This window comes from Oncorhynchus kisutch, linkage group LG17 (assembly GCF_002021735.2).
Source record: "Oncorhynchus kisutch isolate 150728-3 linkage group LG17, Okis_V2, whole genome shotgun sequence".
Lineage (NCBI taxonomy): Eukaryota > Metazoa > Chordata > Actinopteri > Salmoniformes > Salmonidae > Oncorhynchus > Oncorhynchus kisutch.
This window is the reverse complement of record NC_034190.2, coordinates 42,007,067-42,020,354: the sequence shown is the minus strand read 5'-3', so window position 1 is coordinate 42,020,354 and position 13,288 is coordinate 42,007,067. Positions and strand designations below refer to the sequence as shown.

Genomic DNA, 13,288 nt, shown 5'->3' with positions numbered 1-13,288 from the left:
ATCAGAGGTGCGGGGGGCTGCCATAATCGACATCCATGTCTTCGGCGCCCGGGAAACAGTAGCTGCCTTGCTCAGGGGCAGAATGTCAGCTCGGGGATTCGATCCAGCAATCTTTTGGTTACTGGCCCAACTCTGTAACCACTAGGCTACCTGCCGAGTGTTTCGAGAAGTGAGAAACCAAGTATGCTGTAATGCAGTGTGTTGAACTTCGACATACGTCCTGCAGACGTATCGCTAATCATTGCAATACTTGTTGAATGCCCTTGAATGTGTATGTACGTGTACAGTTGAAGTCGGGAGTTTACATAATACACTTATGTACGTGTACAGTTGAAGTCGGGAGTTTACATAATACACTTAGGTTGGAGTCATTAAAACCTGTTTTTCAACCACTCCACAAATTTCTTGATAACAAACTAGAGTTTTGGCAAGTCGGTTAGGATATAACATTTTTTTCAACATTTGTTTCCAGATTATTTCACTTATAATTCACTGTATCACAATTCCAGTGGATCAGAAGTTTACATACACTAAGTTGACTGTACCTTTAAACAGCTTGGAAAATTCCAGAAAATGATGTCATGGCTTTAGAAGCTTCTGATAGGCTAATTGACATCATTTGAGTTAATTGGAGGTGCACCTGTGGATGTATTTCAAGGCCTACCTTCAAACTCAGTGCCTCTTTGCTTGACATCATGGGAAAATCAAAAGAAATCAGCCAAGATCTCAGAAAAAAAATTGTAGACCTCCACAAGTCTGGTTCATCCTTGGGAGCAATTTCCAAATGCATGAAGGTACCACGTTCATCTGTACAAACAATAGTATGCAAGTATAAACACCATGGAACCACGCAGTCGTCATACCATTCAGGAGGGAGACGCATTCTGTCTCCTAGAGATTAATGTACTTTGGTGTGAAAAGTGAAAATCAATCCCAGAACAACAGCAAAGGACCTTGTGAAGATGCTGGAGGAAACAGCAAGTATGTATATCCACAGTAAAACGAGTCCTATATCGACATAACCTGAAAGGCCGCTCAGCAAGGAAGAAGCCACTGCTCCAAAACCGCTATCAAAAAGCCAGACTACGGTTTGCAACTGCCAATGGAGACAAAGATCGTACTTTTTGGAGAAATGTCCTCTGGTCTGATGAAACAAAAATAGAACTGTTTGGCCATAATGACCATTGGTATGTTCTGGAGGAAAAAGGGAGAGGTTTGCAAGCCGAGGAACAACATCCAAATGTGAATCACAGGTGGGCAGCATCATGCTGTGGGGGGGACTTTGCTGCAGGAGGGACTGGTGCACTTCACAAAATAGATGACATCATGAGAAGGGGAAATTATGTGGATGTATTGAAGCAACATCTCAAGACATCACTCAAGAAGTTCAAGCTTGGTCGCAAATGGGTCTTCCAAATGGACAATGACCCCAAGCATACTTCCAAAGTTGTGGCAAAATGGCTTAAGGACAAGTAAGTCAAGGTATTGGAGTGGCCATCACAAAGCCCTGACCTCAATCCTATAGAACATTTGTGGGCAGAACTGAACCAGCTCTGTCAGGAGGAATGGGCCAAAATTCACCCAACTTATTGGGGGAAGGCTACCTAAAATGTTTGACCCAAGTTAAACAATTCTAAGGCATGGCTACCAAATACTAATCGAGTGTATGTAAACTTATGACCCACTGGGAATGTGATGAAAGAAATACAAGCTGAAAGAAATCATTCTCTCTACTATTTTTCTGGCATTTCACATTCTTAAAATAAAGTGGTGATCCTAACTGACCTAAGACAGGAACTTTTTACTAGGATTAAATGTCAGGAACTGTGAAACTGAGTTTAAATGTATTTGGCTAAGGTGTATGTAAACTTCCGACTTCAACTGTATGTGTATGTTCAAAGTGTACATGTGAATGCAATATGTTAAGATTACATTTTGCTCTCTTCTTCTGTAGTTTGTTCTGTGCGGGTGATTGGGGAGAGTGACATCATGCAGGAATTCCTGTCTGAATCAGATGAGGTACGTTTGTGCAGGCAGGTTCCGTAGCTGTGTGTGACACACACACACTGATGCTCACCCTTTCTTTCTCTGTTTGTCAGAATTACAATGGTGTGTCAGACGTGGAGTTGCGGATAGCCCTGCCAGACAAGACCACCATCTCGGTCAGGGTGCGCAAGAACAGCACGACTGACCAAGTCTACCAGGTATAACAAAAAATACCTATTGTAAAATTGACGGTCTGTAAAATGTGTATATGATGTATAAATTGAAGGTAAAAGCCGAAGTGTTTATTAGTTTAATCCATTTGGGGGATCGGTGGTAGGGTTTGCGGGGAATAATAAAGGTTTATTCTTTATAAAGTATGTATGTCTATAGACGTATGTGTATGTATAAAATTTATTTATATAGCCCTTCTTACATCAGCTGATATCTCAAAGTGCTGTATAGAAACCCAGCCTAAAACCCCAAACAGCAAGCAATGCAGGTGTAGAAGCACGGTGGCTAGGAAAAACTCCCTAGAAAGCCCAAACCTAGGAAGAAACCTAGAGAGGAACCAGGCTATGAGGGGTGGCCAGTCCTCTTCTGGCTGTGCCGGGTGGAGATTATAACAGAACATGGCCAAGATGTTCAAATGTTTATAAATGACCATTATGGTCAAATAATAATAATCACAGTAGTTGTCAAGGGTGCAGCAAGTCAGCACCTCAGGAGTAAATCATTAACAGTATCTCTACCGCTCCTGCTGTCTCTAGAGAGTTGAAAACAGCAGGTCTGGGACAGGTAGCACATCCAGTGAACAGGTCAGGGTTCCATAGCCGCAGGCAGAACAGTTGAAACAGGAGCAGCAGCACGGCCAGGTGGACTGGGGACAGCAAGGAGTCATCATGCCAGGTAGTCCTAAGGCATGGTCCTAGGGCTCAGGTCCTCCTCTGAGAGAGAGAATTAGAGAGAGCATACTTAAATTCACACAGGACACCGGATAAGACAGGAGAAGTACTCCAGATATAACAAACTGACCCTAGCCCCCCGGCACAAACTACTGCAGCATAAATACTGGAGGCTGAGACAGGAGGGGTCAGGAGACACTGTGGCCTCTTCCGACGATACCCCCGGACAGGGCCAAACAGGAAGGATATAACCCCACCCACTTTGCAAAAGCACAGCCCCCACACCACTAGAGGGATATCTTCAACCGCCAACTTACCATCCTGAGACAAGGCCGAGTATAGCCCACAAAGATCTCCGCCACGGCACAACCCAAGGGGGGGCGCCAACCCAGACAGGAAGATCACATCAGTGACTCAACCCACTCAAGTGACGCACCCTTCCTAGGGACGGCATGGAAGAGCACCAGTAAGCCAGTGACTCAGCCCCTGTAATAGGGTTAGAGGCAGAGAATCCCAGTGGAGAGAGGGGAACCGGCCAGGCAGAGACAGCAAGGGCGGTTCTTTGCTCCAGTGCCTTTCCGTTCACCTTCACACTCCTGGGCCAGACTACACTCAGTCATATGACCCACTTAAGAGATGAGTCTTTAGTAAAGACTTAAAGGTTGAGACCAAGACTGCGTCTCTCACATGGGTAGGCAGACCATTCCATAAAAATGGAGCTCTATAGGAGAAAGCCCTGCCTCCAGCTGTTTGCTTAGAAATTCTAGGGACAATTAGGAGGCCTGCGTCTTGTGACCGTAGCGTACATGTAGGCATGTACGGCAGGACCAAATCGGAAAGATGGGTAGGATCAAGCCCATGTAATGCTTTGTAGGTTAGCAGTAAAACCTTGAAATCAGCCCTTGCCTTAACAGGAAGCCAGTGTAGGGAGGTTAGCACTGGAGTAATATGATCACATTTTTTGGTTCTAGTCAGGATTCTAGCAGCCGTATTTAGCACTAACTGAGGTTTATTTAGTGCTTTATCCGGGTAGCTGGAAAGTAGAGCACTGCAGTAGTCCAACCTAGGAGCAACAAAAGCATGGAGCAACCTTTCTGCATCATTTTTGGACAAAGTTTCTGATTTTTGCAATGTTACGTAGGTAGATGGAAAAAAGCTGTATATATGTATACATGCGTGTATGGATATATATATTTACCCAAAAAATAGGGACTGGAAATGATGCAGACAATTACTTTGATGGAAGCAACATTCTTTCTGCAATATTAAGCTGATCCACCTCTTTAATAAAACATATACATTTTTTAAAGTCTACCAGGTATAGAGCAGTGCTGTGTTCCTCACTTCTAGTCCTAGAGGCAGGGCTCTAAAGTGTGACGGCACAAAGCACGAATAAGGCAGAGAGGGAGATGATTTGGCAGCCCCAGATAGGACTGGGCTATGGTGTGTGCATTTTCCAGCTCTCAAAACATGGTGCTAATAAAGTTAACAAAGCACTCGCTAGTTTAGCTAGCTAGCTACTGTAATGAATAGCTACAGTGCCTTCAGAAAGTGTTCATACCCCTTGACTTATTTTGACACATTTTGTTACATGTTACATACATGTTACATACATTTTGGGACAAAGTTTGCACTCATAGGACCAGAGTGTATAACACTAGATCAATATCAATGCATGCATAGCTCTTATGTGACTGAATGGTGCATGACTATCAATAACTTATGGGCCGCCACTGTACTTTCCCTCTCTCCATCCCCCAGGCTTTAGTGATGAAGGTTGGTATGGACAGCATCATGGCCAGCTACTTTGCCCTCTTTGAAGTCATCAACCACTCCTTTGGTAAGACCATTCATCTGTTTATTCATTAATTCCTCTGGAGTCCACAGCTAGTCCATGTACCGACCCCTTTCACCTTTACTCTTCTGATTACAGTTGCATCTCAGTAGTCTAAAGTGGCTTCCTCTCCATGTCTCCTTCCCATCAACTGCACTGATCTTCAAACACAGAGAAATTGAAATGAAAGTAGTCAGCAAAACATGTTTCCGCCACGCCGTCTCCTCACAGCCTATGTTTCTCCAGATCTGTGCTGATGACAGGAAGGTGAAACCTCTAGTCTATTGAGACGCGCCCTTAACCACCTCTCCCCATTTCCCTAGTGAGAAAACTGGCCCCCAACGAGTTCCCCCACAAGTTGTATGTGCAGAACTACACATCGGCCGTGCCGGGTACCTGTCTGGCCCTCCGCAAGTGGCTCTTCACCTCTCAGGAGGAGGAGCTGCTCAGGGACAAACCTCTGGCCGTTCACTACTGCTTCCACCAGGTAAGAGCTCTCTTGACTGTCGTTCCAACTATCGGTTGGAGGCTTAAAATACTTAAAACTTTCAAATCTGGCTGACAATTGTTGTAGTCCAGACCAATGCTCTGCCGTGCAGGAGAAATATGAGCCCGCTCAGAGAAGCATGAGATTGAACTTCATTCAACTTTCTAGAGTTTTCTCCTTTAGTTAACACTATCAACATTTTGCTCTACTGTTTGAGTGGCGCAGCGGTCTAAGTCGCTGCATCACAGTGCAAGAAATGTCACTACAGTCCCTGGTTCGAATCTAGGCTGTATCACATCCGGCCGTGATTGGGAGTCCCATAGGGTGGCGCAAAATTGGGGAGGGCCGTCGTTGTACAGTTGAAGTTGGAAGTTTACATACACTTAGATTGGAGTCATTAAAACACGTTTTTCAACCACTCCACAAATTTCTTGTAAACAAACTATAGTTTTGGCAAGTCGGTTAGGACATCTACTTTGTGCATGACACAAGTCATTTTTCCAACCATTGTTTACAGACAGATTATTTCACTTATAATTCACTGTATCACAATTCCAGGGGGTCAGAAGTTTACATACACTAAGTTGACTGTCTTTAAACAGCTTGGAAAATTCCAGAAAACAACATGGCTTTAGAAGCTTCTGATAGGCTAATTGGAGGTGTACCTGTGGATGTATTTCAAGGCCTACCTTCAAACTTAGTGCATCTTTGCTTGACATCATGGGAAAGAAATCAGCCAAGACCTCAGGGGGGAAAAAATGTAGACCTCCACAAGTCTGGTTCATTCTTGGGAGCAATTTCCAAATGCCTGAATTTACCACGTTCATCTGTACAAACAATAGTACGCAAGTATAAGCACCATGGGACCACGCAGCCGTCATACCACTCAAGAAGGAGACACATTGTCTCCTAGAGATGAACGTACTTTGGTGCGAAAAGTGCAAATCAATCCCAGAACAACAGCAAAGGACCTTGTGGAGATGCTGGAGGAAACGGGTACAAAAGCATCTATATCCACAGTAAAACGAGTCCTATATCGACATAACCTGAAAGGCCGTTCAGCAAGGAAGAAGCCACTGCTCCAAAACCGCCATCAAAAAGCCAGACTACGGTTTACAACTGCACATGTGGACAAAGATTGTACTTTTTGGAGAAATGTCCTCTGCTCTGATGAAACAAAAACAGAACTGTTTGGCCATAATGACCATCGTTATGTTTGGAGGAAAAAGGGGGAGGCTTGCCAGCCAAATAACACCATCCCAACCATGAAGCACAGGGGTGGCAGCATCATGTTGTGGGGGTGCTTTGCTGCAGGAGGGACTGGTGCACTTCACAAAATAGATGCCATCATGAGAAGGGGAAATTATGTGGATATATTGAAGCAACATCTCAAGACATCAGCTTGGTCACAAATGGGTCTTCCAAATGGACAATGACCCCAAGCATACTTCCAAAGTTGTGGCAAAATGGCATAAGGACAACTAAGTCAAGGTATTGGAGTGGCCATCACAAAGCCCTGACCTCAATCCTATAGAACATTTGTGGGCAGATCTGAAAAGGCGTGTGCGAGCAAGGAGGCCTACAAAGCTGACTCAGTTAAACCAGCTCTGTCAGGGGGAATGGGCCGAAATTCACCCAACTTATTGTGGGAAGCTTGTGGAAGGCTACCTGAAACGTTTGACCCAAGTTCAACAATTTACAGGCAATACTACCAAATACTAAATGAGTGTATGTAAACTTCTGACCCACTGGGAATGTGATGAAAGAAATACAAGCTGAAATAAATCATTCTCTCTACTATTATTCTGACATTTCACATTCTTAAAATAAAGTCGTGATCCTAACTGACCTAAGACAGGGAATTTTTACTAGGATTAAATGTGAGGAATTGTGAAACACAGTTTAAATGTGTTTGGCTAAGGTGTATGTAAACTTCCGACTTCAACTGTATGTACGTGTATGAATGTGTATGTTCTTAACTGACTTGCCTAGTTAAATTAAGGGTGAATATATATATATATATATATATCTCAGCAAAAAAAGAAACATCCCTTTTTTAGGACCCTGTCTTTCAAAGATCATTTGTAAAAATCCAAATAACTTCACAGATCTTCATTTTAAAGGGTTTAAACACTACTTGTTCAATGAACCATAAACAATTAATGAACATGCACATGTGGAACGGTCGTTAAGACACTAACAGCGTACAGACAGTAGGCAATTATGGTCACAGTTATGAAAACGTAGGACACTAAAGAGGCCTTTCTACTGACTCTGAAAAACACCAAAAGAAAGATGCCCAGGGTCCCTGCTCATCTGCGTGAACGTGCAAGGAGGCATGAGGACTGCAGATGTGGCCAGGGCAATAAATTGCAATGTCCGTACTGTGAGACGCCTCAGACAGCGCTGCAGAGAGACAGGACGGACAGCTGATCGTCTTTGCAGTGGCAGACCATGTGTAACAACACCTGCACAGGATCGTTACATCCGAACATCACACCTGCGGGACAGGTACAGGATGGCAACAACAACTGCCCAAGTTACACCAGGAACACACAATCCCTCCATCAGTGCTCAGACTGTCCGCAATAGGCTGAGAGAGGCTGGACTAAGGGCTTGTAGGCCCGTTGTAAGGCAGGTCCTATCCAGACATCACCGGAAACAACGTCGCCTATGGGCACAAAACCACAGTCAGTGGACTAGACAGGGCTGGCAAAAAGTGCTCTTTACTGACGAGTCGCGGTTTTGTCTCAGCAGGGGTGATGGTCGGATTCGTGTTTATCGTCGAAGGAATGAGCGTTACACCAAGGCCTGTACTCTGGAGCGGGATCGATTTGGAGGTGGAGGGTCCGTCATGGTCTGGGGCGGTGTGCCACAGAATCATCAGACTGAGCGTGTTGTCATTGCAAGCAATCTCAACACTACGTTAACGGGAAGACATCCTCCTCCCTCATGTGGTACCCTTCCTGCAGGCTCATCCTGACATGACCCTCCAATGCCACCAGCCATACTGCTCGTTCTGTGTGTGATTTCCTGCAAGACAGGAATGTCAGTGTTCTGCCATGGCCAGCGAAGAGCCCGGATCTCAATCCCATTGAGCACGTCTGGGACCTGTTGGATCGGAGGGTGAGGGCTAGGGCCATTCCTCCCAGAAATGTCTGGGAACTTGCAGGTGCCTTGGTGGAAGAGTGGGGTAACATCTCACAGCAAGAACTGGCAAATCTGGTGCAGTCCATGAGGAGATGCACTGCAGTACTTAATGCAGCTGGTGACCACACCAGATACTGACTGTTGCGTTTGATTTTGATTCCCCCCTTTGTTCAGGGACACATTATTCCATGTCTGTGGAACTTGTTCAGTTTATGTCTCAGATGTTGAATCTTGTTATGTTCATACAAATATTTACACATGGTAAGTTTGCTGAAAATAAATGCAGTTGACAGTGAGAGGACATTTATTTTTTTGCTGAGTTTATATGTATTAGTTACAGTTCTATTTCTTGTGTTTTTGTTCTACTTGACATTTTGTATGCAGATTTTTTGTTATAGTACTACTGATATTCATTACTGCATTGTTGGGAAAGGGCAAGCAAAGGCATTTCACTGTAGGTCACATGACATTAACTTGATACATAGGCCTAATTCAATGTAAAAGCTCAACTGTTAAATTTGAATTTATACCGGTATTATAAACCACGTTGTCTATGATATTGCAAAAATAATACATTGAACACCACACATTTGGTGCTACTGTAGGCAGAATGATAGAACAGCTATTTCCATGTCATAATGTTATGGGATGCATTTCTCTCCATTGCTTTTGATGGTAGGCCACTGGTAGATCTACATTGATTAAATAGCCACAGTAGCCAACTTTAACTTAAAGCAGGTACAGCCTCTGTGTTCACAGTAAACGCGTGCCAGAAGTTGCACAGAATTTTCACATAGTTCAGGTTTGCACTCAGCAGACCAGGGCCCCCAAAAAATGGAGGTAACATTGTTCCAGACCTACTCTGTCATATAGCTAGCTTTATGTTTTATTTTGTTTGTTTTGCTTTTCAAGAGCTTTGAGATTCTGTCTTTAGTTGAAACATTTCAGGGTGACTTACTGGTCCTGAGTCAGGGGTAGCCTATTGTGTCAAAACTGATCTGTGGTCAGTTTGAATGAGATTACATATGCGTGCCACTGCTCTTTGCTAGTTTAGATGAAATGTGGCCTCTAACAAAGGCCCCTTTCTCTGTCTGCTAAGGCATTGGATGACGTGAAGAAGGGATTCATCAAAACAGAAGACAAGTCTTACCAGCTGACAAAACTGGCAGAGCAGCGCAAGATGGCCATGGTTAGTCCCTTTTTCTAATCTCTTCTTTCTCTTATCTTCCCATTGCAAGTGGTCCACTGTAGCTTAGTTGGTAGAGAATGGCGCTTGCAACACAGGATAGTGGGTTCGATTCCTGGGACCTCCCGTACGTAAAATGTATGCACTATGTCGCTTTCGATAAAAGCATCTCATAATGTACAGTGTGAGTGTGCCTTTCTTGTCGCTGTTATCTATCCATTGCTGACATAATGTGTAGGTGTATTCATCTGTATATTGTATGTATACGTTCCTGTTTGGTGTCTACCTGTGTGGTTGATGGCGGTCTGTTGTCTTGTATCTGTCAGTATCTGAGTCTGCTACGCTCCTGTGAGGGATACAATGAGGTCATGTTCCCCCACTGCTCCTGTGACTCCCGGAGGAAGGGCCACGTCATCACGGCCATCAGCATGCACCACTTCAAGCTGCACGCCTGCACAGAGGATGGCACGCTTGAGGTGAGTGAGATTGGAGTATGAGTACCCTGACTTATAGCGTGTGTGCGGCGCTTCTATCACACACAGAACAAAAGGAAAAACATTTGAGTGTGTACACACTGGCTCATACTGTGTGTGTGTACTTACCATTCTCTCTTCTGCTTCATCAGAACCAGGTGATATCGTTTGAGTGGGCGGAGATGCAGCGCTGGGACACCGATGAGGAGGGCATGGCGTTCTGCTTTGAGTACGCCAGGGGGGAGAAGAAACCTCGCTGGGTCAAGATCTTCACACCATACGTGAGTCTACAATACACAACAGACATAAAACTCTGGGTTGAGATAGCCAGCCATTAATGGAATACAACAGGATATAGAAATTGAGAGTGGCGTCTGTCCCAAATGGCATACTACTTTTGACAAGAGCTCTGGGAATAGGGTGCAATTTTTGGGACATTGACATTGTGGATAAAAAAAAATAGTTTTGGATCTTTCTTCTAACAAAGTGAGTGTCGTCTCTCCCCAGTTCAACTACATGCACGAATGCTTCGAGAGGGTCTTCTGTGAGCTCAAGTGGAGGAAACAGGTAAGAGTTACACCCTTCCTTCTCCTCCAATACACAACTAATTGGATGTATCCCAAATGGCACCCTATTCTCTTTATAGTGCACTACATTTGACAAGGGCCCGTAGGGCTATAGGGCCTCATAGCTGTTGCATGAATTTCACAATTTACATTTAGAGACTTGCTGCATGCCATACATGTGCATGTTTTTTTGTTCTAAATCAGCATTGTCGTAAAACTGTGAACGAGCATTAAAACCCTGGAAAACGCCTCTGTTCACCTTTCGTGGTGACAATAACGTGCGTTATTTGCTGTATGCAAAAAAAAACGAATTGTGGTTCAATATTTAGTTTATCAATAGATTATTATCTGGTTGATATGCCCTGCCTTGGTCTAGGCTCTGAGATGAATTGGGCAATGATGTCACGCTCCTATCGAACAGCAATACTGCCTACCAGTACTGTCAAATATTTTCTATAAGCTACTGGTCTATTGGCTGTGTTGGCAGAAAGTTCTAATCTTTAGCAGTAATTTATGCTCTATCTGGAACAATTAAAAACTTGATACATAGGCCTACTTCAATGTGAAAGATCAGCTGTTAAATTCGAATTTATACTGGTATTATAAACCACGCACAACTTGAAATATATATATATAACCTATCTAGTTACTCTAGCTATTTACAATTAAATGAGATGTGCATGGTAAATTGTTGTATGTCTCCTTCGGAAATATGAACCCATTACGGCCAGAAAAGATTATATGGATTATAAAATAGGAAAAGATGCCAGTCAAAGGTTTGAACACACCTACTCATTCCAGGGTTTTCATTCATACTATTTTCTGCATTGTAGAATAGTGAAGGCATGAAATAACACATATGGAATCACGTCTTAAACTAATCAAAATATATTGATCTTCTGTTGATTCTAAATATAAAACACAGATGTTTGCTCTTCTCACAAATGGCAAATGTTTGCATTCTTGTTAATGCTGTAGTTTTTTATGGATAACCTTTTCATCATATCCTCCGTTTGCACAAAATACTTACTTGCCAGCTTGCAATACCATATTTCAACCACTAGCAGATGTGCGTACACATGGTCTAAAGTTTGCAGGGAGGTGAGCACATACGTAAAGTTAAAATTTCAACTTTTGTGTGAACTGGCGCATGCACATTTTGGGGTATATTTTGTAAGTGAGGCCCCTGGTCAAAAGTAGTGCACTAATATAGGGAATAACAGGTTTTTTTTCTGCATCAAAAAGGGGTTTAGGCATGGGGTGTGGCAATGAGCACAGTCGGAAAATACTATTCATGCATACAGGGAATGTCCGTTTTTCATTACGAGCTTCATGGAAACATGCAACAATAGCGAGTCTTACAGTCAAAAGGCTGTTGGCCTACCAGAGTGGCGTATCATGAAAAACCATGGAGAAAAATGCATCCCATTACATTTTAACATGGAAGTAGCTGTTCTATCATTCAGCCTACAGTAGCAGCCAATATGTGGTGTTCAGTGCCTACATTCCATCAGACTTTTGGTGGGAAAAAAACATGCAGAGCTTGACATTTAACTTGTTTATCCACTTGTCCTTCAGACAAGGTGACTGAAAATGTTGTTTGATGCAAGAAACCACTTTACAAAATACAATCTATTATTTTTCCCATCCATTATTACAGAAAATCTAATTATGCTACCCTCTGCCTGTTGGCTGCTTAGCTTATTCAAGTCCATCTGAAATACAACACTTCCCTTTTTAGACATAAAAAAGCTCTTTACCTGACTTGCCTTTCTAAGATGGCTAGAAATGCACACATTTTGTGCTCTTGTTGGAAGCAACTACTCCACCATTGTTGACTAGAAATGAACTAGAACTGGGCTAATAACTCACTAACTAGCAAAGAATATGAACAAATGTGCACACGTGGCTAGTTCCTTCTTCTTCATGATACTCTCTGCGCTTTTAACGGACCTCTGAGACTATCACAGTGCAGGTGCATTTATACGGAGACTTGATTACACACAGGTGGATTGTATTTATCATCATTAGTCATTTAGGTCAACATTGGATCATTCAGAGATCCTCACTGAACTTCTGGAGAGAGTTTGCTGCACTGAAAGTAAAGGGGGCTGAATAATTTTGCACCCCCAATTTTTCAGTTTTTGATTTGTTAAAAAAGTTTGAAATATCCAATAAATGTCGTTCCACTTCATGATTGTGTCCCACTTGTTGTTGATTCTTCACAAAAAAATACAGTTTTATATCTTTATGTTTGAAGCCTGAAATGTGGCAAAAGGTCGCAAAGTTCAAGGGGGCCGAATACTTTCGCAAGGCACTGTAAATGTCAATTTTCCCCTCTCTCTGCCGATGGTTCTTGTCTCACACTTTTCTCCTTTCCTTATCCACATTTTAGATTGAAAAAGAGGCCTCTGACAAAGACAACCAGAACTGCAGTAACAATGGTAAGTGTGGTCTGGGAAGATCCTGTCAGCCTTGTTGTCCAACATAAACCACATGAACCCTTCACAATGCTACTGTTTCCAGTAAGTACATGGTGGATGTGAGAGAGATAAAGATTTTATGAGTTTTAACAGCCCACTATACTCAGTGACATAAGCTTAACACTCCCAGTAGGTAAGAATGAGTGAGAACAGAACAAAGTTAATCATCTTCTGAGGTGAGGTGTACAGGAGCACAAATACAGGTGTATGCTTATGGGCAT

The 13,288-nt window shown here is 43.1% G+C and overlaps 1 protein-coding gene across 1 annotated transcript in view; it reads left to right on the top strand.

The window, feature by feature from the left end:
- Positions 1 to 13,288, top strand: part of LOC109907689 (sorting nexin-27-like) — a 41,899-nt gene that overhangs the window by 24,416 nt on the left and 4,195 nt on the right. Inside the window, exons 4-12 of the mRNA XM_020505806.2 lie at positions 1,955 to 2,019; positions 2,100 to 2,204; positions 4,650 to 4,728; positions 5,046 to 5,209; positions 9,459 to 9,548; positions 9,872 to 10,021; positions 10,171 to 10,299; positions 10,526 to 10,585; positions 12,980 to 13,028. Coding sequence (XP_020361395.1) covers positions 1,955 to 2,019; positions 2,100 to 2,204; positions 4,650 to 4,728; positions 5,046 to 5,209; positions 9,459 to 9,548; positions 9,872 to 10,021; positions 10,171 to 10,299; positions 10,526 to 10,585; positions 12,980 to 13,028 — 891 coding nt within the window. The remainder of the gene's footprint in view (positions 1 to 1,954; positions 2,020 to 2,099; positions 2,205 to 4,649; positions 4,729 to 5,045; positions 5,210 to 9,458; positions 9,549 to 9,871; positions 10,022 to 10,170; positions 10,300 to 10,525; positions 10,586 to 12,979; positions 13,029 to 13,288) is intronic.